General features: G+C 40.6%; 1 protein-coding gene across 1 annotated transcript; it reads right to left on the reverse strand.

Moving 5' to 3' along the window:
* Positions 1-1,038: 1,038 nt before the first annotated feature.
* On the reverse strand, positions 1,039-18,822 carry drd4a (dopamine receptor D4a). Its single transcript, XM_070831069.1, has 4 exons — positions 18,565-18,822; positions 10,283-10,395; positions 4,413-5,002; positions 1,039-1,256 (listed from the first exon to the last, which is right to left on the reverse strand). The coding sequence occupies exons 1-4, from the start codon at positions 18,820-18,822 to the stop codon at positions 1,039-1,041; spliced, it is 1,179 nt and encodes a 392-aa protein (XP_070687170.1).
* Between the last annotated feature and the right edge of the window lie 4,888 nt (positions 18,823-23,710).

The raw sequence follows: 23,710 nt of genomic DNA on the forward strand, positions 1-23,710 counted from the left end.
ATTCGGACCAGTCAAAAACGATGTCCTAAGGAGGCAAAACATCATTTCTGAGGTCCCGATTAAGGTTAGTGGTAAGGTGTGAATTGAGGTTCAAGTAAAGGTAAGGGTTTGGGTTTGGGTTTGGGTTTGGCTGTCCACAATGAATGGAAGTCAATTTAACGTCCTACTACAGATAGCTCTGCAAACTTGTGTGTCTGTGTGCGTTGTTTCTGTCAGTCTGCCCTCAGAGATTTCAGCCCTTTTGACTCTGATGAAATCTGCTGAGAAGCTTTTAAAGCTTCACGTCTGTTTGTTATCTCAGACTTTACATCATCAAACTTTAATGACCTTCAGATGACTTTGTGGAGGTCCAGATCCTGCAGGGACCCCAAACACTGCTGAGTAGCTCTGACGTAGTTTAATAATGAGCTTTGGTGTGTTAGTTTCATACTTGTACTTGTGTGTGTGTGGGAAGTTAGTGAGCTACTTATTAATCCCCCCCTCCCTCCCCACAGTTAGCCTGTTACAGACCATTAGTTCAGGTTTGGTGCTTTGTTAGGGCGGTGCACATTTGGCCATAGAGGAGGCACTGCCTGAAAGACTGAATTCAGGGAACAAACTTTACATTGCTGTTTGGTAAACTCTGCAGATTTCATGAAAAATGGTGACATGATTGGCTGCAGGATTGACAATCCGCCTCAGATCACAGTTGTTTTTTTTTTTTTGCACCGCTCCACAAACACAAGCACTTGAGCTTTTTTATTGAAAACTTTTATTCTGAAAAGATGAATTTCAACATATAAAATCAGTTCTTGTCGGTTGTGCGATGTAGATGTGTTGCTGATCCTCTGAACAGTTTGTTCCTCAGACTTGAAGCCCCTTCGCAGAAAACATGAAGCTCAAACAAACTTTGCTGTCATCACGTGTAAAAAAATAAAAACCTCACAGAGGAAGGAAACGATAGCAACATACACAGACTACAGACACTAAATCGACAGTCAGTAGCGTCTCTTTCAGCTGTTGTGCATTTAAATTTTAGCGGCGGTGGCAGCGGCGTCCTCATTGGGCGTTCTTGAAGCAGCAGCGATGCAGAAACTTTTTGAAGAATTTCCTGAACTCAGTGTTGAAGACAGTGTAGATGACGGGGTTGAGAGCGCTGTTGACGTAGCCGAGCCACGTCACCACGCTCATCAGGGCTGGTGGGATATGGCAGTCCTGACAGCGAGCTCGCAACGTGTGGAGGACAAAGAAGGGAGTCCAGCAGAACAGGAAGGCACCTGCAGAAGAATAATCAGAAGAGTTCATCTACTGTCAGACAGAAACACAGAGAACGTCACTTTGATTTTTACCAGCAGCAGCTACACCTTCCTCGTGTCCTCGTGTCCGGCACAGAGACAGATCCAGGATGTGCTTAGCAAAGCTTAGCACAAAGATAAGAAGCAGGGGGAGACTGCTAACCTAGCTCCATCAATAAGGGAAAATTACCCAAATTTATGTTGAAATATTTAAAGATATTTAAATTAAATATTGAGATAATCTGTTTTTGGATGAGAACAAAATTCCAAAATGTTGCTCTCAGGTTGAGCTGAACACTTTAATATTTTTATACTGACCTGTCTACCAAATGTAACTTACCTACCAACTTACAAACCTTTACCAGTTTACCAACTGACTGTTCAGCACTACTCTCCAGTTGTCTTAAATCGTATGATGAACCATAAGTTTCAAAACTTTAAACTTTACCATATTTCTTACTTATCAAACTGCTAACTTACTTATCTACCCAACTACCAACTAACCTACCTATCTACCTACCAACCAGCTTACTGTCAAACTACCCACCAGTCCACCAACGTACCCACAGACTAAACACCTACCTACCAAACTGCCAAGCAGGTTACCACCTTAATAGTAAGATGAGCTGCTGAAGCAGACGTTCAGCTTCCTACTAACGTACTTATTTACCAGACTTGCCGATCTACCTACCAACCTACCACCCTAAATTAGCTACCAACTTTATGTCCACACACCAATTTACCCGCATATCTGCAAACCTACCTAGCTTCCTGTTTCTCTACCCCCCACCAACGCTCTTACAAACCTACCTACCTACAGTGGAAGACCTCCTAATAATGGTGATTGCCCCACGCAGGTAGCAGCAGGTAGCTTAGTGGTAGTTCAGTGTAAATGACTGAGGGCAGGCGGACAGAATAGAGCTGTCAGAATCTTCCAGTTACATTTTTAACAAAAACTACAGAAAACAAGACACGTTCACTTTTCTGAGAGGGGGTGAACACAAAGGGAACGCAGTATTGTATCTAAGTATTCATGCAGAAGGTGCATGAGTTTAGTACTGTGTAGACCACCAATACAGACCTGGAGTGGATTTTATACAAAGTTTTTACAGGTCAGACAACTTGCAATTAGTTATTTTCTTTCTATTGTCAGATGGGCTTTATGAAGCAGAGATTCATGAGAACTACCTGCACAATAAAAAATGTGTCTGACAAGCTTTACGTCATAATTGGATTTCAGATTAAGGAGCTGCAGGATTAGCTGCTGTGTGCTAAAGGGAAGCACTTCTACGCATTAGGTCCAACACTGGCTGCTATTAATAGGCCGACCTTTTCTAACTGATGTGTTAGTGCCTCTGAACAGACATCAGAAGTGGAGGTGAGGCGTTCATGCACCTGCAGCCTCTAGACAGACATCAGAGGTGGCAGTGAGGCGTTCAGGTACCCACAGTGCCAATTATATCACTATTCCAGCAAGTGTATGGGCGGGTGCATGGATTGCTTTTTACTAAATCTTTCATAACTCTAAAGTAATTTCGACTTCAGCAGCACTTGTATTATAAAGAACCATTTTACTGTGAGAGAGACACATTTTGGCTTTTGGTCTTCATCGAGGATCCTTCTAATGAAGGACACAAGCTGAAACGTTTTGCTCTTACATCCATTGTTGGGCCGTCACACTAATGTGATCACTTTTCTAACCCTAGAACATTAACGTCGGGTGATTTTCACCCACGCGATTGTGGCTCCCAGCTCCATTATTTGTTATCATTCACACAGTTGTCAGTGACGCAGGGAGTCTGTGCCTTCACCAGACAAGGCTCACATGTCCCAGGAACGGGTGGCCCGAAGAACAACACTTCTGACAACTGTGAGAATGATAAAAAATAATGGAGCTGGGAGCCACAATCACGTGGGTGAATATCACCTGACATTAGTGTTCTAGGGTTAAGGGATTAAAATGTGAAATTCAGTAATTAGAAGACAGTTTCTTATCCCAGAAACTCTTGGATAACTTGACATTTTGGAGGGTTGTCTTGTTCGCAGTTTTCCTGGAAAGAGGGTTGATATCAGTTTCGTATCTGTGAGTTCAGAAGACAAACTTGTCCAGCAGGTGTTAAGCCGGGCAGACAATGCACGGATTAAGCCTGACTTTAAACCTAAACTGGTTGCCCCCAACTAATTTTAGAATCCGGCAAAGTTTCCACCACATCGGCCATTGTTTGATGTTCAGCATGAGGGGGTCAGTTGCCTGATCAATGATCGATCTGGCTGTTGGACTATTGGATGAATTTCTGGCAGGTCATAAAGTTTGGTTCCACAGTCAGATTTTCCAACATGGCTGCTGTCATTAAATCTGTTACAAACCGCAAAGGAGCTTGTTAAATATCAATATCAACAGACAGACCATATTTTCTGTATCTTTCAGCCATCTGCAGCTTCATGTTCTTTATTCCTTCTTGCTTTCTGTTGAAAGAAGAATATTTACCAAGTGAAGATACGGTCGTCTTGTTTGAATAATCTGTCAATGGAAAAAAACGATCAGGGGTGCAGTGTTTACATGATCTCCATGTTGTGACCAGTTGATTGATCTGTCCAGTGGGAGCATAGCAGTCTTATGTTTTGGCCTTGAAGGCATCGTAAAGTGTCAGTCAGTGTCAGCCAGATGATATGGGTTGTTGGTTTATTACATTTTGTGATGCTGAAGTTCTAACTTTTGACACTGCTGACTGCTACGATTTATTGAAAATAAACTATTTAAAATAAGAATGAACCAGTTGACACAGTAAACCTAAAGCTTTTGGGGGGCACCTTGAGATCTGGGCTCCCAGGGCACATTGATCTCAGAAGTAAACTTTTAATATCAAGTGTGGCCGGAGTTTTGACCCTTTAAGACTTTTCTCCGTGCACCTTGGAAGCAGGTGAAGTTGTGCAAGAAACAACAAACTTAACATCAGCCCAGTTAACTGAAGGACAGATGAGTTCAGGAATTCAACTTGTGGCATTCATCACGCTCACAATAAATTTGTGCTCAGTACCAGAAGTGTGGCTTACTTTTGGGTCCTTTAATCTTCTGGTTAGTTACTCAGGTGGCTGGCGGTGGTGATGTAATTTAACTGTAACCGGAAGTGAACTCACCCACAACGACAGGAAGCACCTTCATGGCCTTCCTCTCTCGGCTGTTGATCTTGGCCCTCTTCCTCCTGCGAGGGTCCGGGTTAAACTTGATCTCTGCGAAGCTGACCGTTGGCACAGGGCCATCTTTGTACTTTGACGTCTGGAGGGGCTGGGGGGGGGACGGTACGGTGGACAGCTCATCCGGAGTATCAGTCGGCTCCCTCTCTATGATGGGCGGCAGAGGCGGTGGCAGTGAGGCCAGTGGTGGCAGCGAGGCGGCGGCCTCCTGCAGTTTGCGGCAGGCCTGGATGCTGTTCTTCAGCTTGGCTTTACGCGCCTCCTCCCAGCGCCGCAGGCCACGGAACATGCCGCAGTACAGCAGCAGCATGATAGGACAGGGGATGAAGAAGGAGCACACGGACGAGTACAGGACATAGTCATCGTTCTCCAGTTTACACTCACTGGGTTCGCGGCCCGGCACGTTGTTGATGCCGAACATGATGGGCGAGGCCACGGCCAGGGCCACGACCCAGGTGGCCGACAGCAGCACCGTCTGCCGCAGGTCCACGTGCTTCCTGTTGTAGTTGAGAGGGATCAACACGGCGATGAACCTGCAATGAGAGAAATTTTACAGTGTGCTGCACCTGAAGCTAGATCAATGACAGCCTGAAGTATAAGGGAAAGCTGCCACACCATTATTCATGGAGAGGTTTTATTCATGATATTCACTTATGCTGTTTGTCATGCCAGTGTCTCTCACATCCTGATCGTTTAGCTGTTCCTCCAGTATTGGAGCTAAACATGGAAAGTTTGTCCTAAAGGTGATGCCAGAAGAAAGGTAATTAAGATCTAAATGGTTCATCCTCTGGGCAGCATGATTATGATGAGGACATGGCTGAAACACTGATACTGGGTAGCTTTTATACAGTGGACATATACTGGCAGCTTGTTTACATTATTATTTGATCATCAGGTGCTATCGATGGCAGACTTTCTTGATTTCTATAAAGATGACAGTAGGGAGTTTTTACAGATTCTCCTCCTGCTGACAATTGACGTAGATGATAAATATGTTGTTTAAGTGTCCAAAATCTTCTGATAACACTCTGTAATCAGTGGACAATTGGTAATTATTGAGTTCAAGCGTTTTTCCGACAAACCTTTTGCTAAGAGGAGCACAAAACCCAGCACATAGTCATGAAATCTAAATAGACAAACATTGAGAATTTAGGATGGTCGTAAAGAGCTCAGTGGTGTTAAACATGGTACTATCAAAAAAAACGCCTTTGCCACGAGTCAGTTTGTGAATTTTCTGCTCTCCTTGATCTGCCCTGGTCAACTGTAAGTGAGTGTGAGCACATTTGAGCAACAACAGCTCAGCCATGAAGCTGTGGTGCCTTTTCATTCAGCCCTGAGGAGCCTGCAGCAACCTTGTCAATAAGGGAGAGCAGCCTGTATGAGAAGCCTAACCGCTGCTCATTAAACTCATTGCTAAGGCGTAGTAATAACTGAAGTGTATCAACATTTTTATCAGCTCTGATCTTCTCTCATCTGGACAGTGAGAGAAGTTTAGAGAGACTTTAGCACAACGATCAACCTGAAACTATAAAAGTGAGGCAAAAATAGGATTAGAGTGGAGTTCATCATCTGAAGACCATAAATATTCACATCAGATCCTGTCAGTCTTGACAGTCTTTGTACAACAAAGCTGAACCCCAAGCTCCGATATTGTTGTTTTTCCCCTCTAAATAAATCTTTCTAACCCGAATCTTGACAGCCTGTGGCTGAATCAGAGCACTCTTACTTCTTAACTGTTCCCAAATGAATCCGATTCGCAGACCTTTTTTTAACAACTGGGGAAATAACAGGTGGAACTAATAACATTAATGATGCTTCCTTCTAGCTGTTACTGCAATGCAGCCATTAATGATGTTATTAGTTACACGTGTGATTGACAGGTCAGAATGGCAGCTGTGAAAAAGGTCCCTCTTTAGTTAGTTAATGAATCCTTTATTTGAAGAGGTGGCCTCACTGAGCTCAAAATGACTTTGAGGAGACCTGTGCACAAGATAAATGTACACACTGTGAGCAAGGACAAAAACACTCACTTTACATGCACTAACTAGCAGCCACATGGTAGAAAAAACACAGCAAGCATTTAATTTATCAACATTTAAAACAAGCTCGTGGTTAATGAGAGAAATCTGAAATTTATTAAAGAACAAATTGATGTTGTGCTTTAATAGAGCAAATTTCCAAACAAACAAACACTGTTAACAGTGAAAGAAAGTAACTAAGTACATTTACTCAACTACTTTTTTACTCAAATCTTGTACTTTTTACTTCACTACGTATATTTAACTGCTTAAATGTAGTTACTTTTATTGTAAATACAAAGTATATGATCAGCTTATATAACAGGGTGAAATATTAAATATTAAAGCCCCCACAGACCCTCACAGGCATTTTTCAGTGTTGCTGGTGATTAGACCTGCTCAGGATGGAGTTAGGCTGGGAACAAACCAGACTGGAAAGCCACTGAGGTCCTGAAAACAAATATTGTGTTTTATCCTGCAGCACAAGATAGGGTGGGTACAAATTATTTTCTTGTGTGCATAAGATTAAAAATGATCCATCATGTTTCAGGACCTTGAAGGCCACTGTGCGCTTTTACTCAATTAGGATTTCAAATGCAGGACATTTACTTGTATCAGTATTTTATGTACTGCAGTTTTTTTAAGATCTGAGTTCTTCTTTCAACACAGGCTGTTAAATGAATGATCAAAACCAGCTGACATCCAGTGAGGGGGTTCCTCGCCTGATGAAGATCTCAGTGAGATCGAAATGTTGCTGAAGCTGGATCGACACTGCTTCGAGCTGCTAGTGCAGAGTGTGATCCTTTGTTTGATTCATGCCTCTGGGGTCCACTTTTCCCCATTTGGTCTCGCTCTCTCCTGCCTCACAGTCGTTTGTAGTTGTTTTGTGTCGATTTCAGTGCCATTTTGCAGGTTAAACCATCCAAAATCATTGTTCACTTCTGCCATTTGTTGAAAACTGCACCTCACTTTCTGGAGTTCGATAAGAGGATTGATACCACTGTCAAGTTTGTCCATTATATATGAAACTACAGCCAGCCGTCAGTTAGCTTAGCTTAGCATTAAAACTGGAAAGGGGGGCACAGCTAGCCTGGGTCTTACCTGCTTGTGGCTCTGGCTATTTCCTGGCTCTGAGCAGTTGCCAGTCAGCTGACCTAAACTCCAGGAAGTTCCTGCTCCCAAGCGAGCAAATTTTTTTACACTTTTGTTTTTGTCAGAATTCGACAAACAGGAGACAACATGCTGGTAGGCAGCTTTCAAGGCAGTCGGGCAGAGCCAGACTAGCTGTTTCTCCTTGACCTTCCAGCCTTTATGCTAAGCTAAGCTAACATGCCGCTGTAGCTTCATATTCATTGGAAAGACACGATGACTCCCGGCAAGAAAGTGAATAATCATATTTCCCTAAATGTTCCTTCAAAGGACATAGATGATGTTCGGGTGCGAAAACTTGAAGAGGCTAAAAGACAGATCTTCTGACTGACCTCTTTGACTTTGAAGAACAAGAAAATATTTATTTATTCAAGGGCTCTGGCTCAGGGGCCGCCTTCAGCCCCTCGGACCCTCGGTCCTGTTCACTGATCCATCCATGAATGACAGCAGCTCATCAGTCAGTTTGCTATTAAAAACATCAAACCTGCAGAGAGGCGAGGAGATTTCCCCCTTCAGCCTGTGGACAGCAGCAGCAGGTGGACTCTCTGCAGACCTTCAGGATCTGTTTCCTGCCCATTCTGTTGAATTATTCAGACTCTGTCAGCCAGTTAAACCTCCAACTACTGCCAGCTGCTTCAAAAAGCTTCAGATCATCACCATCAGTCCACATTAGCTTCACTGCCTCCATCAGTCTCTGATGTAATCATATTTTCTGGAGTTGGGACATCAGATTTGAGGAGCAGACCAGGTTTTAAGCTCAGATTTTCATCCCTCAACATCAGCCGGGAGTTCAGATAATGTTATTTAGTCAAACTAACGACCGCGGAGTGAAACTGGCAGTTCATCACCACAGACGCATCCGTCATTTAGGCTTGAAATTGTTCTGTCTGCTCCAATTTTTCTTCTTTTGGAGCTTTTACGGGAAACAGACAAAAGGTCGCCATATTTCCATATGAGAGCGAACTCTGGCATGACTGTCTGACCCTGATGACCTTCAGATCAAGAGCTGAAACTGTCAGTGAGGAGCCCTGAGGGCTCTGGTTTGATTAATCAGCTGCTTGTTCCTGGATGACCCTGACCTAAGGCAGATTAAACCTCTGTGTATGACACAGAGTCTGTGAGTTACAGCTCAACTTTGACCTCTTCCAGCCATCGGGATGTCTCCAGGGTTGGGGTTATTCTACCACTGAAATTTTATGCAGACATTCAAAAACAGTCCCCTGACAATGAATTCTAGTGACTTCGGTCATCTCCTGACTTTTCCTGTAGCGCCTCCATCAGATTGTAATTTGAATTCAATTTCTAATCATGCCCCCCCATCAGGTGCCACCATCAGGACAAAAGTTCTGCTTGTACACAAAGAAACATAGATATTAATATATTATTATTACTGAGTAATCTTTTCATCACAAAGTATATGTGTGAAGGCGGTTTAAAAGAGCTCTCCACTGATGTAGGATTGCGCTCCAATAATATTGTCTGACTCATGATGGACAGTTTTAAAAAAAAAAAAAAAAGGATCCAAATCGAAGCAGCAGAATCCGAGACCTCGACTTTCTTGTTACCCACAATGCAACTTTACTCATTTCACTTGATTGTATGGTTATGCTAGTAGCAGCTAGTGTAGCCTCGATGCTGCTAGCTCCAAGCAGAGATGAAGAGGTCTGGTTAAATCACTTCTTTTGAACTCCACACCTCTCAGATTTTCTTTTCACTTTTAAACTCCTCAACACCAACCAACCAATCAGGCAACACCACTTTTTTCACATATGCAATAGCACTCCCTAACACCTGTAATCTGACTTTGATGTGTAGAAGTGGTGGAGTTCACCTTTAAGAATGGCTTAAACCATCAAAACCGCCCAGATGCAGTTTTCACATGTCACAGCTCACGTCGGACCTCATGGTTCAAGAGTTGATTTTATTGTTATTCGAAGTGTTCGACAGCATTAAGGAAAAGATTCCTGCAGAGATAGACCAGTAAGATCCTTTTTGTTAAACCAGAAACAGCCGATGATCGTTTTATTAAAACCCACCAGACTCCATTGACAAAAACAGTAATTTTACCTGGTAGAAAATGGGAGTGGCTGGTCAACTGTTGCCTGATTGGTTAGATTGTTTGTCTTATTGTGTATTACACAAATATTTTGTTAGATCTGAACTAACCCTTTAAAACACACAATAACACAAACAAACTAACTGATTGAGACAGCAGTAGACCAGTGACTACTGTGTAAAATTACTATTTTTGTAAATGGAGTCTGGTGGCTTTTAACAGCGATATAACAGTGGTATTTCTGTTTAAATGAAAAGGATCTTACTTATTGCAATTGCGCGACAGGATTACTTTACAGCCTGTTCACCCCCTGCCCTTGGCTGCCTGTCGAAACAATCAGCTGGACTAATTTCAAATGTTTTTGTACCTATGAGTCATTTAGAGCCTAAAGTAAGTAAAAATAAGGACCAGGGTTAAATATACTGGAGCTGTCCTTTAACTTCTGCACCGACTATTTCAAAAACACAGATTAAAGGTCAAACTGAGAACCTCTGATATGCACATTTAAATTCACTCAGACTGACCAGCTGTTTACTTGTAGCTCCCTTGCAGTGCATCTGTTGTGTGTACCTGTACAGGTGAGCACTGACCTGTCGATGCTGATGGCGCAGAGGTTGAAGATGGAGGCGGTGCACAGCATCACGTCCATGGTCATCAGACCGTCACAGATGGTGGTGCTGAGGGTCCACACGCCGTCCTGGAACTGAAACACACCAAAACACACTCAGTACGTTCAAGCATACTTACAATTTCTAGGTACTTTTACTTCACTTGAGTACATTTGACTATTTAATGCTTCTCCTCCACTTCTTTTCAGAGGGAAATATTGTACTTTTTACACTACATCTGTCTGACGGCTTTAGTTCCTTCAGATTTTATGTCCTGAACATGTGATCTCCTTATGAAATATGACTCACTGTCACAGAATAAAGTACCTTACAGTATAAAGTGATTAAATTAAGCTCATAGTCGATCCTGCTGCTGCCCTGAAATGCTGCTTGAACACTAATGCACCATTAATGATACACTATATAATAATACATGACATGACATGACAGGGGACATGTTTTTGCATGAGTGATTTTACCTTTGATACTTACATACATTTAATAATACTTTATATAAACAAACTATTTAAATCATCAGCACTGATGGGTCAGTCACCTGTACAGGGACACACAACAGATTACAGACTACACTGGACACAGTGCACGCACATATACCAAATGTTAAACTGTGAATAAAAACATAAATGCTGCACATATTATAAAGATAAATAAAAATATATACATCCCACCCCCCCAAATCAATGTCATGTAACGAATAAGACACAATATACAGCAAAAAACATGAAATACATCAAAATGCACAACATACATTAAATGAATGAATGAGTTAATTAATTAGATACAACTAAATAAAAATATGAACACATTATCTAGATTCATGCAAATATATGAAAATAGATGTCTAAATGCATTCATAAAAATGTCATAAATGTACAAAACAATGACCAAAAATAAATAAATGAATATAATAAATGAACCAAGTCAAACATAAATACACTAAAAACCTGAAAAATATAAAAGAATCAAGAAGAAGAAGAATCCTTATTGTCAACAATGTGTAAATTCAACTTCGCAGGTCAGTGAAAACCCATTGTAATGAATGTCGACACATAAAATAATGAATACAGACAACAATAAGGAGCATGGATGCATAAATGCATAAGTGCAAATGAAAAACATTTGAATAAATAGGCTATATAAATGTGCACATAAGCAAATAATAATAATAAATCAATAAAGATATTAAATAAGCTCTCTACACCTTGCAATCCTTTACTTAGTCCATTAGTTGACTTGTAGTGGAGTATTTTGACGTTGTAGTATTTATTACTCTTACTTAAGTAAGCGGCCTTAATAAAGCTTCTTCCACCTGTGAGCAGAGATCTGATGAGGCTGAAACATGAACCTGCTTAAGTCGTTTAGTTTTAATTTGCTTTTAATTTCCGTTTGCCAAGACGATAAGAACAAAACAGTTCGGATCACAGAGCAATCACAGATAAACTGTGAGGAGGAAACGACGTGAAAAATGTGATAAATATTTAACTAAACGGACAAAGAAGGTGAGACGGAGTGGACAAAAGAACGAGCTCTAACTGACAAACATGGACTAATTTTCATTGTTTTCCGCAGATCCATTGTTGTTGTGGGGCCCCTCGGTTGACCTCTGACCCCCGGAGCAGAACAACCGCAGGAGGAATGCACAGTACAGACAGTGTTTGGCTGTTTGTTCTCTCTGAGCTCTAAAAGACAAAGAGTGACTGTCAGCAGGACGTGAGGCGTTCAGGTTCCTCTAAATGAGACTTCATGGCTGAAAGGAGGATTTCCTGCCTCCGTCTGTCCGCCGAGATCGCTGAGAGGAAAAGTTTTATATCCACTAGATGATTTTTACATCAGAGTTTTGAGACTCAAGTCTGCAGTGATGTCATTGGAGGGGCGGGGCTCACTGCATCTGGGGGCGGGGTTTAATCAGAGGGTCATCTGGAGTTCACAGCTGATGGTTAAAGGGACAGTTCACTGATTTTTTTTACACCCAGCTCTCACTGACATGTTGTTTTCTGGTTTCACTGACATACAGGAGTTTAAACACTGAGGTCCAATAAAACAGTGAATGACTGACTGATTGAACAAATACAAACTACAACAACTACAATATAACAATGAATACAAATTTAAATAATCTATACATAGCATAAAAAAAGATGAATACATGATAAAAAAAACTATAAAAGTAGGCTACAAATAGTTAGAATAAACCCATGAAATATAAACACATTAAGACCGTAACAAATACATAAAAATGTAATACAATACAAGGTAATTAAGATTATGAGAAATGTAAAAATTATAAGTTAAATAAACACAAATATAAAATACTATCAATGTTTAATTCCAGATTTGATTTTACTTCAACTGTTGATTTAAAAATCCCACAATTCACCCCTGGAACCACACATCAAACATCTTCATCATCTAAATCAACCCACAAACCCTCTAATATGTTCATTCATTTGAAAAGTCAAAACCCAAACACGTTAATTTAAGAAACTCTTAATTATGAAATTAAGAACACAACAGGTCAACATGACTTCCTCCCTTATATTAGACCCACCAAATGCAGCAACAACAGCTCAATCCACTGATTAATGGATCAATTAATGAATTACATGATATTAAGGTGCTCTTAATGGGTTATCTGCGTGGTTAAAGGGGTTTTAACGGGTAAAAATACCCTTAAAATGTTACAAAATAGCATGAAACCCAACAATCATCGGCTGTTTAATGGCTTGAGAAAGTGAGGTAGAGTCTCACAGTTCATTCCACTCAATGGCCACTTGTTTGCTTCTTCTGGAGCTTTTGAGTGTAAAACATGATCTGATCATCAGCAGTATGTAGTTTTATCAATTATCATATAGACACTGAAAACGACTCTTGATGAAGACTGTGTGATGGAGCCAAAAGCTCCAGAGAAAGCGAGTAAGCGGACCTTGATTGTGGTGGATTAGCCATGTCATACAGTTGAAAGCTCCAGAACAAGATCTTGTTTCCTCTGATGTTTCTACAAACTGAGGCTGAGGTTGAGTTAAGTGACGCAGTCTTTAATGAGGTCTGACAAACATTGAACTGAGCCTTTAAACCAACCTGCAGGAAACACTCACATATTTTCCTCAAAGTAGAAAAGTAAAAGTAGCAACAAGCTGCTTAAAACTCACCACATTATCAGTAAAGTACCTGATTGGTCGGTGGCCATATAACTAATGCACATCAGCCCAACGTCCTTGTTAGAGGTAAAGTAATAAATGTTGTTGAGGACTTCCTGTATCTGGAAAAAAAATGTTGATTCTAACTCTAAATTTAAGAGACGCATATAAAAAAAGGGTCCACAGAGGTGTCGGTGAGGTTATCTTACTGTGCTATGTGCTCGTCACAGGCAAGTCTGATTATGCAAAAACCATTACACACTCTACACAAACTCACTCTATCTGTGAAGATTCTTCATAAAAAACAGGCAGCGACCATCATTCAAAAGCACCATTTATTGACCCTTGACAGCTTTCTTTGTCTCGCCCCTTTGTTGTGCCTTATCCGTAATGCTGCGGCACCACCACTTTAACAATGTGTGTCGCCCTGCAGGGACGAAGCCCAGGAGACCAGGTCAGCAGTTTCAGTCAGAGCAGCAGGTAAATGGAGCTCAGTCTCCACCCGTATTACAGCGCTGCAGTGTTTCTAAAACACAACATGGCTCAAGGCAAACCAGTCATGTGAACACTGATCTGAACCTTTGTAGAGAAATAACTGTTTTACACCACAGAGACTATGTAGTATGTATTTGTTTGACGTCGTTTTATAATAATAATAATAATGATAATCATAAAACTTTTTTGTATTGCAACATTAAAAACGGAATTTACAAAGTGCTTTGATAGACAAAGCACAAGTGAGGATTAAGATAAAGTTGAAACAAGAAAAACAAAATAGTAAAATAAGAATAACAAAAACAACAGAGACAGATCAGGAGGAAAGAGAGAGACAGTGGAAGAGATAAGGGACAAATAAAAGAATAAAAGCAATAATAATAATAATAATAAAAGACAAGAGGTAACAAAAACCAATACTGAGTAATAAAAAGTTATTATATGTGATGTACTGTTTGTAAATTATTTCTAATTTAATTGTTCTGTATTGTTGTTATTGGCCTATATTTAATAAACTAAAGTAAAAGCCCTGCATTTATTTATTTATTTTATTTTTTATTAGAGGTACTAGCATCAAAATATGACAATACTAAAAGTAAAAGCACTCATAGAATAGAATAGAATAGAATAGAATAGAAAATCAGACAATAAAAACATTTCATCACACCAGGTCAGTTAAGCAGCACAACAGTTAATCCACCGTACACAGCAAACATCAGCGTAGAGGAGTGCAGCGTGTTCACGGTATTATCACACCAGGAACAAAAGATCCCTTGTAGACGTGTTTGTTTGCCGTGTCTGCTCTGTGGTGTCGCCCTGAGGGGACAAACTCAGACTCAGTGAGGGGCGGCTGTTCACCATCACCAGCGGTGGACAAAGCCTTCGTATGTTCGGCAGTACTGTAAAGGTCATCCACTGCCTTTTGTCGGCGGGCGACTATCTTTCCTGCTGTTTGACAATCCTAATGTCAGCCGTCCAGACAGAGATATTAAACACAAGAATACTCTCTTTCAGGCTGAAATATGCCTTTTTCAGGATGCAAGTTATGTCTGACCTCAAACCATCAGTTTCCTAATTATGCAAAATAGCACATCAGAAAAATATAAATACTATATTATTGGATTATTATTATTATTCCCATATCAATATATCTAGTGATATATTAATATGGGAGCATCAGTAATGTTGCAGCTGGTAATTAAAACTACTTTACTGCCAGGTAGTTTAACCCACACAAGCACATCACAGTTTATTTGTTGATTTGTTGTCTGTGTTAATAATCTGAATCTGCAAATGAAACTTTGTACTTGAAAAACATAATTACTTCTCATGACACATGAAAGGAAGTTTATTTCTTCCAACTTTTTCTCTAATAGAGCCGGAAAACATGACAGGAGGCTCCAATACATCAAGATCCGTACTGTCAATGTTTCAATATTTAGAATTGTTAAAAGTCTGATCACTGACTGTAAATGTACCTTTTACTGCCTTCTTTCTGTTTTATATCTGATGGTCGGCTGTTTTATATTCATAGGATATATACACACATATATCTTTGTTGCATGTTGATTGCTGTCATACCTTATTGCCTAATATTCTTTTTTTATTCTTATTTATTTATAGATCTTCATATATCTTAATTTTGTTTTTACATATTTTTTATACACACACACACACACACACACACACACACACACACACACACACACATATATATATATATATATACAGAGGAGTGTTCTGGTAATAATAACATTTAGTTCTTCCTTGATAAACAACACAAAGACGTGCAACGTATGATAAGATATTCTTAAGGGGTCACCAGCTAAAAAGGTGGAGAACTGATTCAAACTGCTGCGTCACATGAACCAGCTGATCTATCTTACTGTCAATCAGCAAATCAACAGACCTGGTCAGAGACGATAAAAGGTGTCTCTGACTGGGTCACGCTGGGCTGTAGCTTCTCTGTGTGTGTTGTTACAGCCATCTAAGCAACATCTGAGCGTCAAAGTTTGGTTGTGTCTGATTCTACACGTATATATAATTTTATATATCTTTATAAATCTTAAAAGCATCTAGTCACTTCATATAAATCCTCATTTTCAAACAGTCCTGTTTATGCTGAAAAGGAAAATGTGCCATACATCCATATTTGAAGCGTTTGAGAGACTTTGAGAGGCTGATAAATGGAAGAAGTACAAAAATGCAGTTTTTGGTGTAAAAAGTAAATGTTAGTGTTTTCTGTTACAGCTGAATAAGTTTAACCTGCAGCAGGTTTTTATACAACCAGGAACCAAAATATATGTTGAGTGTTTGTAGATGTATTTGACATCTTCCTGTGAAGAGGTTACTGGACTACCAACAAGTGCTGAATGAAAACATAGTTGTAATTACATTAAAATATATGAATTACATAATATAAATGTTAAAAATACTGTGGATTCATTCATAACAGTGTTATCTCAAGATGCTTTCCATAAAGAGCAGGTCTGGACCAAACTCTCAGCAATTCAATAATTCAAAATGAAGGATTCAAGAGTCCCCACATGGGCGAGCATCAGATATTATATTAGGTGGCAGGAAAAACTCCCCTTTAACGGGAAGAGACCTGGTACAGAACCAGGCTCAGAGGTGGGCGGCTTTCTGTCGGGATCTGTGTTGACAAGCATTAATTTAAAACATGTCCTTCTATCTGCTTATACCTACAGTGTGAAGATGAGGAGCAGAGAAACCCACAAACATCCCAACTGAACAGTGGTGGAAAGTAACTCACTACATTCACTCAAGTACTGCATGTAAGTACAACTTTGAGGTACTTGTACTTAACTCGAGTATTGCCATTATCTGCTCCGCTGTAATTCAGACTAAATAAATCAATAAACACATAAACAAATAGTTTTTTACTCCACTTAATTTATTGGCTGACTTCAGTTTAATTTCTTTAGATTTACTCAGTAAATATAGTATGATGTATTATTATAAGAAGAGATAAAACTTTATTGACATATTAGCAAATTCACAAGCTACCCAGCATTATGTTAAAGTATTAAAAGTTAACTCCGCCTTTACCAGCTGCAACGTTAAAGGGATTTTTACACATTCATGCATCAATAATCAAAATCCAGTTATGTAATGTACATTTTTCTGAAATGGGCTTTTTGGTACTTTAAGTACATTTTTATATTTATATTAAAAATAAAATGTTGAATGCAGGACCACACTATGGTATCACTACTTATAACTATGTGTGTTATTTAGTGTATCTATGTGTTTAATATGCTGCGTATAGTTGTGTTTACTTGTTTCTTAATGTTTAGTCACACTTTTATTAACACAAATCCATCACAGTAAATGCAGACTATCCTCTCTTTGAGGAGCTTGAGGGCTACAGGTTTCAGGTGCATCAGGTTCAGGTTTTTATTGATCCCCTGTGGAATAAGAACTGTTCTAATCAGGGTTTCTACTCAGCTCAAGCACCTCTGCTCGTCCCTGTTCTTATTGATCGTCTTATTGTGTTTATGTTTTTCGTGTCTCTACAAAAAGAACTTCCCCTTGTGGGACAATAAAGATCTGAAATGAGCTGTGAGGACAAAAGGTTTGAGCTACAAATATCCAGCGTGAAAATGCACTTCCCTTATACATAATCCCTTAATATTAATCCTTTAAAATACCATTATTGTACCCACAACACAATAATGATGTAATTGAAGTGTTTCTAGTGGGATTTCAAGGGGACAGTTAATGGATGATTAAATGATTTATGATATACCAGAGGTTTTAATGGGTTATCTGCATGGTTTGAAGGCTTTTTAGGGTGTAAAGCCCCCTCACCACCTCCTGGACAAATGACACGACAGCCATCCCTCAGTTTATACATTTCTAACTAATGTGCCTATTGTGTGATGACTTTCATGCTTCTTGGTCCACATGAAGAGGCTCATAACACTTAAAACCAATCTATTAAAGCGCCCTTAATATATTATAATCCACTAATTGATTGGTTAATTAATGGATTGGTGCTGGTGTTGCTACAGATTTGGTGTGAAGAAGACAGACAGACACCAGAGATAACATCAGTCTAACAGCAGCTAGTTAACATGTAAAGTAAAGGGAAAGTCTTGTGAGAATCTGCTTTGGAAATTAAGGTATTTTGCAGGAGGTCTGCCTCTTGACAATCTGTTATATACTTCAATAACTCCTTAATGAAGATGAAAGAAGTAATGTAATTTCAGATTCATGAGTAAATTAAGGGAAAACTTTAAGGATTTTTCAAATTAACCTTTTAGGGGGCTCATTCTTTGCTTTCCCAAATGAATGGGCAAATTAAGGGATGTGTGGTTACCACCTTAATTTAGATGATGGTGTTTGGTGTGTGTTCATGGGTTTATTTGGGTATTTTAAGGCTCTTTAGTTAAATGTTAAACAGATGAGCTCTCTAAAACAGCCCAAGATGTTGGGCTCCATGCAGAGACCCCACAGATATCTGGAGCTCTGTGGGGCCCCTGAAACAGTCAGGGGGGCCCCTGAAGCTCTGGCTGCAGCTATGAGGTAAACACTTAAAGCCAAAAGTCTCCCCCCTGCACTCAAACTAAGTGTTTCGGAGGTCCTCACCTCGGAGTAGACGAAGAGCGGCAGCACGAGCACCGCGAGCATCAGATCCGCCACCGCCAGGCTGACGATGAAGTAGTTGGTGGTGGTCTTCAGCGCCTTCTCCGTGAACACGCTCAGACACACCAGCAGGTTCCCGCAGATGATCACCACGATCAGCAGCACCCCGAACACCAGGGCCGGCAGGTTGTGTCTCTGCGCGGCCGCGTCCGGGGGCACCGCCGCCTCCACCGCCGCGGCCGCGCTCAGGTTGGCCGCCATCACCGCCGCGGCTCCTCCGCTCCGTCCCGGTCCGAGCCGCAGCAGCGCGGCCAGCGGGCTCTCATGAAGGCCGGGCCGGATTCTGGTCCACAGACTGTGGTTTCATCATGGTGTCACGGAGGCTCAGACTCTACCTTGGAGCTCCAGAGCGCTCCAGTGCGCACTTGACGCAAAGCACTACGCGCAAACTAGATGGAAACAGGTGGAGTTTGGTCTTATTTGCAAAGTAAAACACGCATTTACTCTGTTAACTCATAATTGTTAAACGGGTGCTGATAAAGTTCCGTTTGTCCTCTTGAGAGAGAACATTTTGTGTCCTCAAGGTGAAAAAAAAAAAAAAAAAACTCACGGAAAACAGGCGCTGGAGTTGATCAAAAGCGCATTAAAATCCTCAGATTAGAAGAAAGTTGAAGAGGAAATCCATGTTTCTCCAGTTAAAAGCTCAGGCTGTGCAGTGAGGACCAGCGGGAGCGTGTCTGCTGTCAGACTGAGAGTGTTTACCTGCAGCCTGCTAAAGGCCACCGGGGCCAAATTAGCCGATTAAAGCCGCTTATCAGCTGCGCTTTACGGTGTCCTTCAGTACTTGAGCTCCTGCAGGAGACACAGTTTGTCCATCTGTCTGTCTGTGTGTTCATCTGCCCGTGTGTGTGTGTGTGTGTGTGTGTGTGTGAGAGAGAGAGAGAGAGGAGAGAGAGAGAGAGAGAGAGAGAGGAGAGAAGCGGCCGCTGCAAAAAATGTCTACAACTTTATTTGCCAGTTAATGGAAATTAAAGAGGACAGTAAATGTTGTCAGAGAGAAGCAGTGAAATAAACAGTATATATATATAATAGGCCCATTTATAGCATAATGTAAGAACTGTATGTGCAAATACTATGAACCAAAACCCCCTAAATTTGTTCCCTTCAAATCCCTTTATTTCACATTAATTATAATATTTTAATTGGTTAAAAAAGTAATGAATTAATTTATTAGGATACTTAAAAAGGGATTATCTATGCAGTTTAAGGAGTAGTAGTGGAGGAAGTACAGATCTTTAACTGAAGTAGAAAATACTCAAATTAAGTAAAAGTCCTCATAATATACCTAAAGTACCAAAAGTAAAAGTATGCGTTATGTAATTCAGGTAAAACTTCAAGTATGCTTGTGCTATTTAGTTCATTTTTACCCATTCAAAAGCCCTTAAACTGTGCAAATGCATCAAAACTCCCATTCAACTAATGAACTGAGCTGGTTGAATTAATGAATAACAAATTAAGGGCTAATAGGTTTGGTGTGTTTTCAGTGATCAATATCATTAATTGGTATTGGATAAATATCAGTCATGGTATTTTGATGTATTGTTGTTGCATAGTTTCAGACATTTTAGTCACATTTACCCAGAATTCAGCCTGACAAGATCCATTTTTGTCTGTGGGGTTTAAAGAGGTCAGTTTCAGGGTAAAAGTCTTGGGGAGGTTTGGAGGCTAAAACATGTTGGTGGGCCATTTTTTGCAGTGTAGAGTGAAGGACTGTGGGTTAAACTGAGCTAAGATCTGAAGGGGCAGAAGGCAGAGAGGAGGAATCCCCCCTCAGACAGCAAACTGCAGGGATCCTCTGCTGCTGTTTAGTCCCAACATCTGTATTTATCTAAATCAGGAGGACAGACTCACTTTGGTGAAGGCAGATTAGAGCCTGAGTGAAATTATAAACCATTTTCCTCTGTTGTAATTATAATATCAAACTCAATCACTGCACATACTTTATAAGAACACTGCAAACATATCAAAGAAAGTCTTAAAAATACACAACAGGTCAGTCAGAGGAGGCTTACCAGTTTTAAGTGATGCTAGCGTCCCCTAGAGGCTGCAGTCTTCATTACAGCCACAACACACACACACACAATATGAACAACTAACACAAGTCATGAGCTTTTTGTCAATACCAAATATCTAATTGAGAAAGTGGTTGTTTACGTTTATAAAGTGTGGAGTAAATGACCACCAAAGTGTTGCTATGTGGTTGCTGGTGTTTAAAAGTGACTTATAAGTAGCTGCTGGGAAGTTTAGGGTTACCAGGTGCTGCTGTGGGGTTGCCAAGGAGCTGCTACATGGTTGCTAAGGTATTACTAGTTACAAGGGTGTTTTAAGTGAACTTCACAGTGTGAACGGGTTGGTTGCCGTGGCGGTGACACGTGGCTAGGGTGGTTGCCGAGTTGTTGCTATGGTGTTAAAGTATGGCTAGGGTGGTTGTAGAATGGTTGCTATGGTGTTTATACACTGTTGGGGTGGTTGTAGAATGGTTGCTATGGTGCTGATATGACTGGTGTTGTTATACTGTAGTGTTTGGCACATAGCTTTGGTAGTTGCTGAGTGGTTGCCATTTAATGTTGATCTATGACTGGGGTGGTTGCTAAGTGGTTGCTATGGTGTTGAGACATGGTTGCGTTGGTTGCAGAGAGTTTGCTATGTTGTTGATTGCTGGTTAGGGGTTAGTAGCTCGGTGGACATTTTGGGGTGGTTGCTTCATTGTTATCAGGCGGCTGTTATAGTGTTGAAATACGAATGGGGTGGTTGCTAGGTGTTTTCTTGGTTGTTGATAGATGGCTTGGGTGGTTGTCAAATGGTTGCTATGAGGTTTATATATGGCTTGTGTGGATGCAGACTGGTTGCTATGGTGGTTGCCGACTGGTTGCATGAGTGTTTGTACATGATTGAGGTGGTAGCAGAATGGTTGCTGTGCTATTGCTATATATATATATATATATATATATATATATATATATATAAAACTAGGTTGGTTGCTAAGTGTTTTCTAAGGTGTTGATATATGGCTTTGGTGGTTGCCAAGGTGTTGATTAATGACAGGTGTAGTAGCTGTGTAGTTCCCTGAGCTTTGAGGTGGTTGGTAAGTGGTCTCTATGGTGTCAGTATATGGCTGGGGTGGTCATTGACTGGTTGCTTTGGTATTGATACATGGTTTGGGTGGTAGCTGAGCGGTTGTCATGGTGTTGATACTCAACTGGGGTGTTTGCCGAGTGGTTGCTAAGATGCTGATTACTGGCGAGGAGGTGGTAGCTCAGTGGAGATTTTGGGATTGTTTTCTCATTGTTATCAGGTGGTTGTGATGGTGTTGTGAGGTGGCTGTTGTTGCTTAGGTGCTACCATGTGGTCTCTTTGTGGTCTTTCTTGTTTTAGCATCAAAGAATATAAAAATGGGGATGCTCCAGAAACAGATGGAGTTGGTTCACTGCAGAGAAAAATAATCAAGGTTTTAATTGTAATTTTGGAGTTCCTTTAGAGTCTCTTCTAGTTGCTAACAGGATGCTAAAAATAGTGCTCAGAGTGAGGGAGGTCACATTAAGTCCCTGAGGGAAACTGTACTGATCAGGCAGACAGACTGCCGGTCTCCTCCGCTCTGTGCTTAATCTTGATAAGATGTATGAACGGGTTATGAACAAGTTTGTATGATTCAGATCCAGAGTGTTTGTCAGGACGTCAGAGCTCAGCTGCTGTTTTCACTCAGTCGGTCAGAAATCACCGCCGCCGGTCAGACTGAGCATCTGAACATCAGTCTGCCTCTCAGGAAACATGCGATCAAATGACATGATGCCGTCACATGCAGTGTAGTGGGTTTTTTTCCATCACTGTCTTGGTGCAGACGTCTTCTTTAACTGGTTGAACTCCATATTTTTACACACTAGAACTGGAGTAATATCTGATGAATTCAGTTCAGTTGTTGAAGGAAAATACTTTAATTCATTAAATCAGTGGAGCTGAGTTTCTGCTTCATAAGACCAAATTGACATTTTTTGGATTTGAATTATTGATCGCACAGCAAAGTAAGTCTCACGTCCCAGTTTTGTCATCTTCCAAAATGTCCTTGGATCCAAAGAGCAGCTGTTTTTTGATACCTGAAGCTTAGTGAAGTAGCTTCCCTCAGCCAATCTTCTGTCATTTGCTCTCTGTATTGATTTTCTGCCTCTGTGGAAATTATTTTTCAGGGACCAAATAAAAGTTCTTCCTCTGAGTGTTGTTAGTGTGAGTGAGCTCTAACTTCAATGTGATTTCATTGTTTTTTTAATGAATAAAAATTTGATAAAATAGTCACAAATGGCAGATTTTCCACCACAATTCTGTGTTAAAACTGGATCACTGAGCCACATTTTTTTCCACCACGATTATTGTCAGTAAAAAAAAAGAAAAAATATGGTTCCTTCACAGTGTTGACTGCTTTCACGTGTTTCATCGCCATCGTTTTCCTACTGCTGCCGCTGACCTCCAGTTTGCTTCAGGATCCAACAGATGCTTCAACATCCTCCTCCTCTTTCTCTTCCACTTCCTCCTCCTCCTCCTCCTCCTCCCCTCCATAGCATCCCTCCATCCTGACCTTCCTGCCTGTGGCTGGGAGCAGAGGGAGCAAAGAAAAGCTGCTGTTGGTCTCATGATATAATTCCTTTTTTTTCCCATCATCTACACGTAAGCAGCTGCACCGACTGTAACTGGTCACTTTTAGCTCTTGAACCTGAACTTTAAGGAACCTTTTGCAGAAGGCTCCTCTTGTGTCTCCACTTTATTTTACATATTGGGACGTTTCAGATATATAAGGCGACAGCAGGGATGCCCCTCTTTATTTTTATGTCCTGTTTGTTTGGAGAGTGAAATCAGTGGTTGTAGACAGACAATGGATTTTCTATCAGGTTTACTCTGAGTCCAGTTCCCTGCTGAGACCGCCACTAGCTGGGCGGTAGTTGAATTATCATTGTGCTCCTTTATATTTTCACAACTTGTTTTGATGTCTTTAGTTTTTCTTGCTCTGTTTGGCTATGTGTTAAATGTCTTGATCTTTAATTTGAGTTTGGGGTTTTGAGGTCATGTAGTCTGCAGTGATCAGCTGATTGGTGGAGTCGGC

The sequence above is a fragment of the Pempheris klunzingeri genome, chromosome 5, assembly GCF_042242105.1.
Source record: "Pempheris klunzingeri isolate RE-2024b chromosome 5, fPemKlu1.hap1, whole genome shotgun sequence".
NCBI classification, from domain to species: Eukaryota; Metazoa; Chordata; class Actinopteri; order Acropomatiformes; family Pempheridae; genus Pempheris; species Pempheris klunzingeri.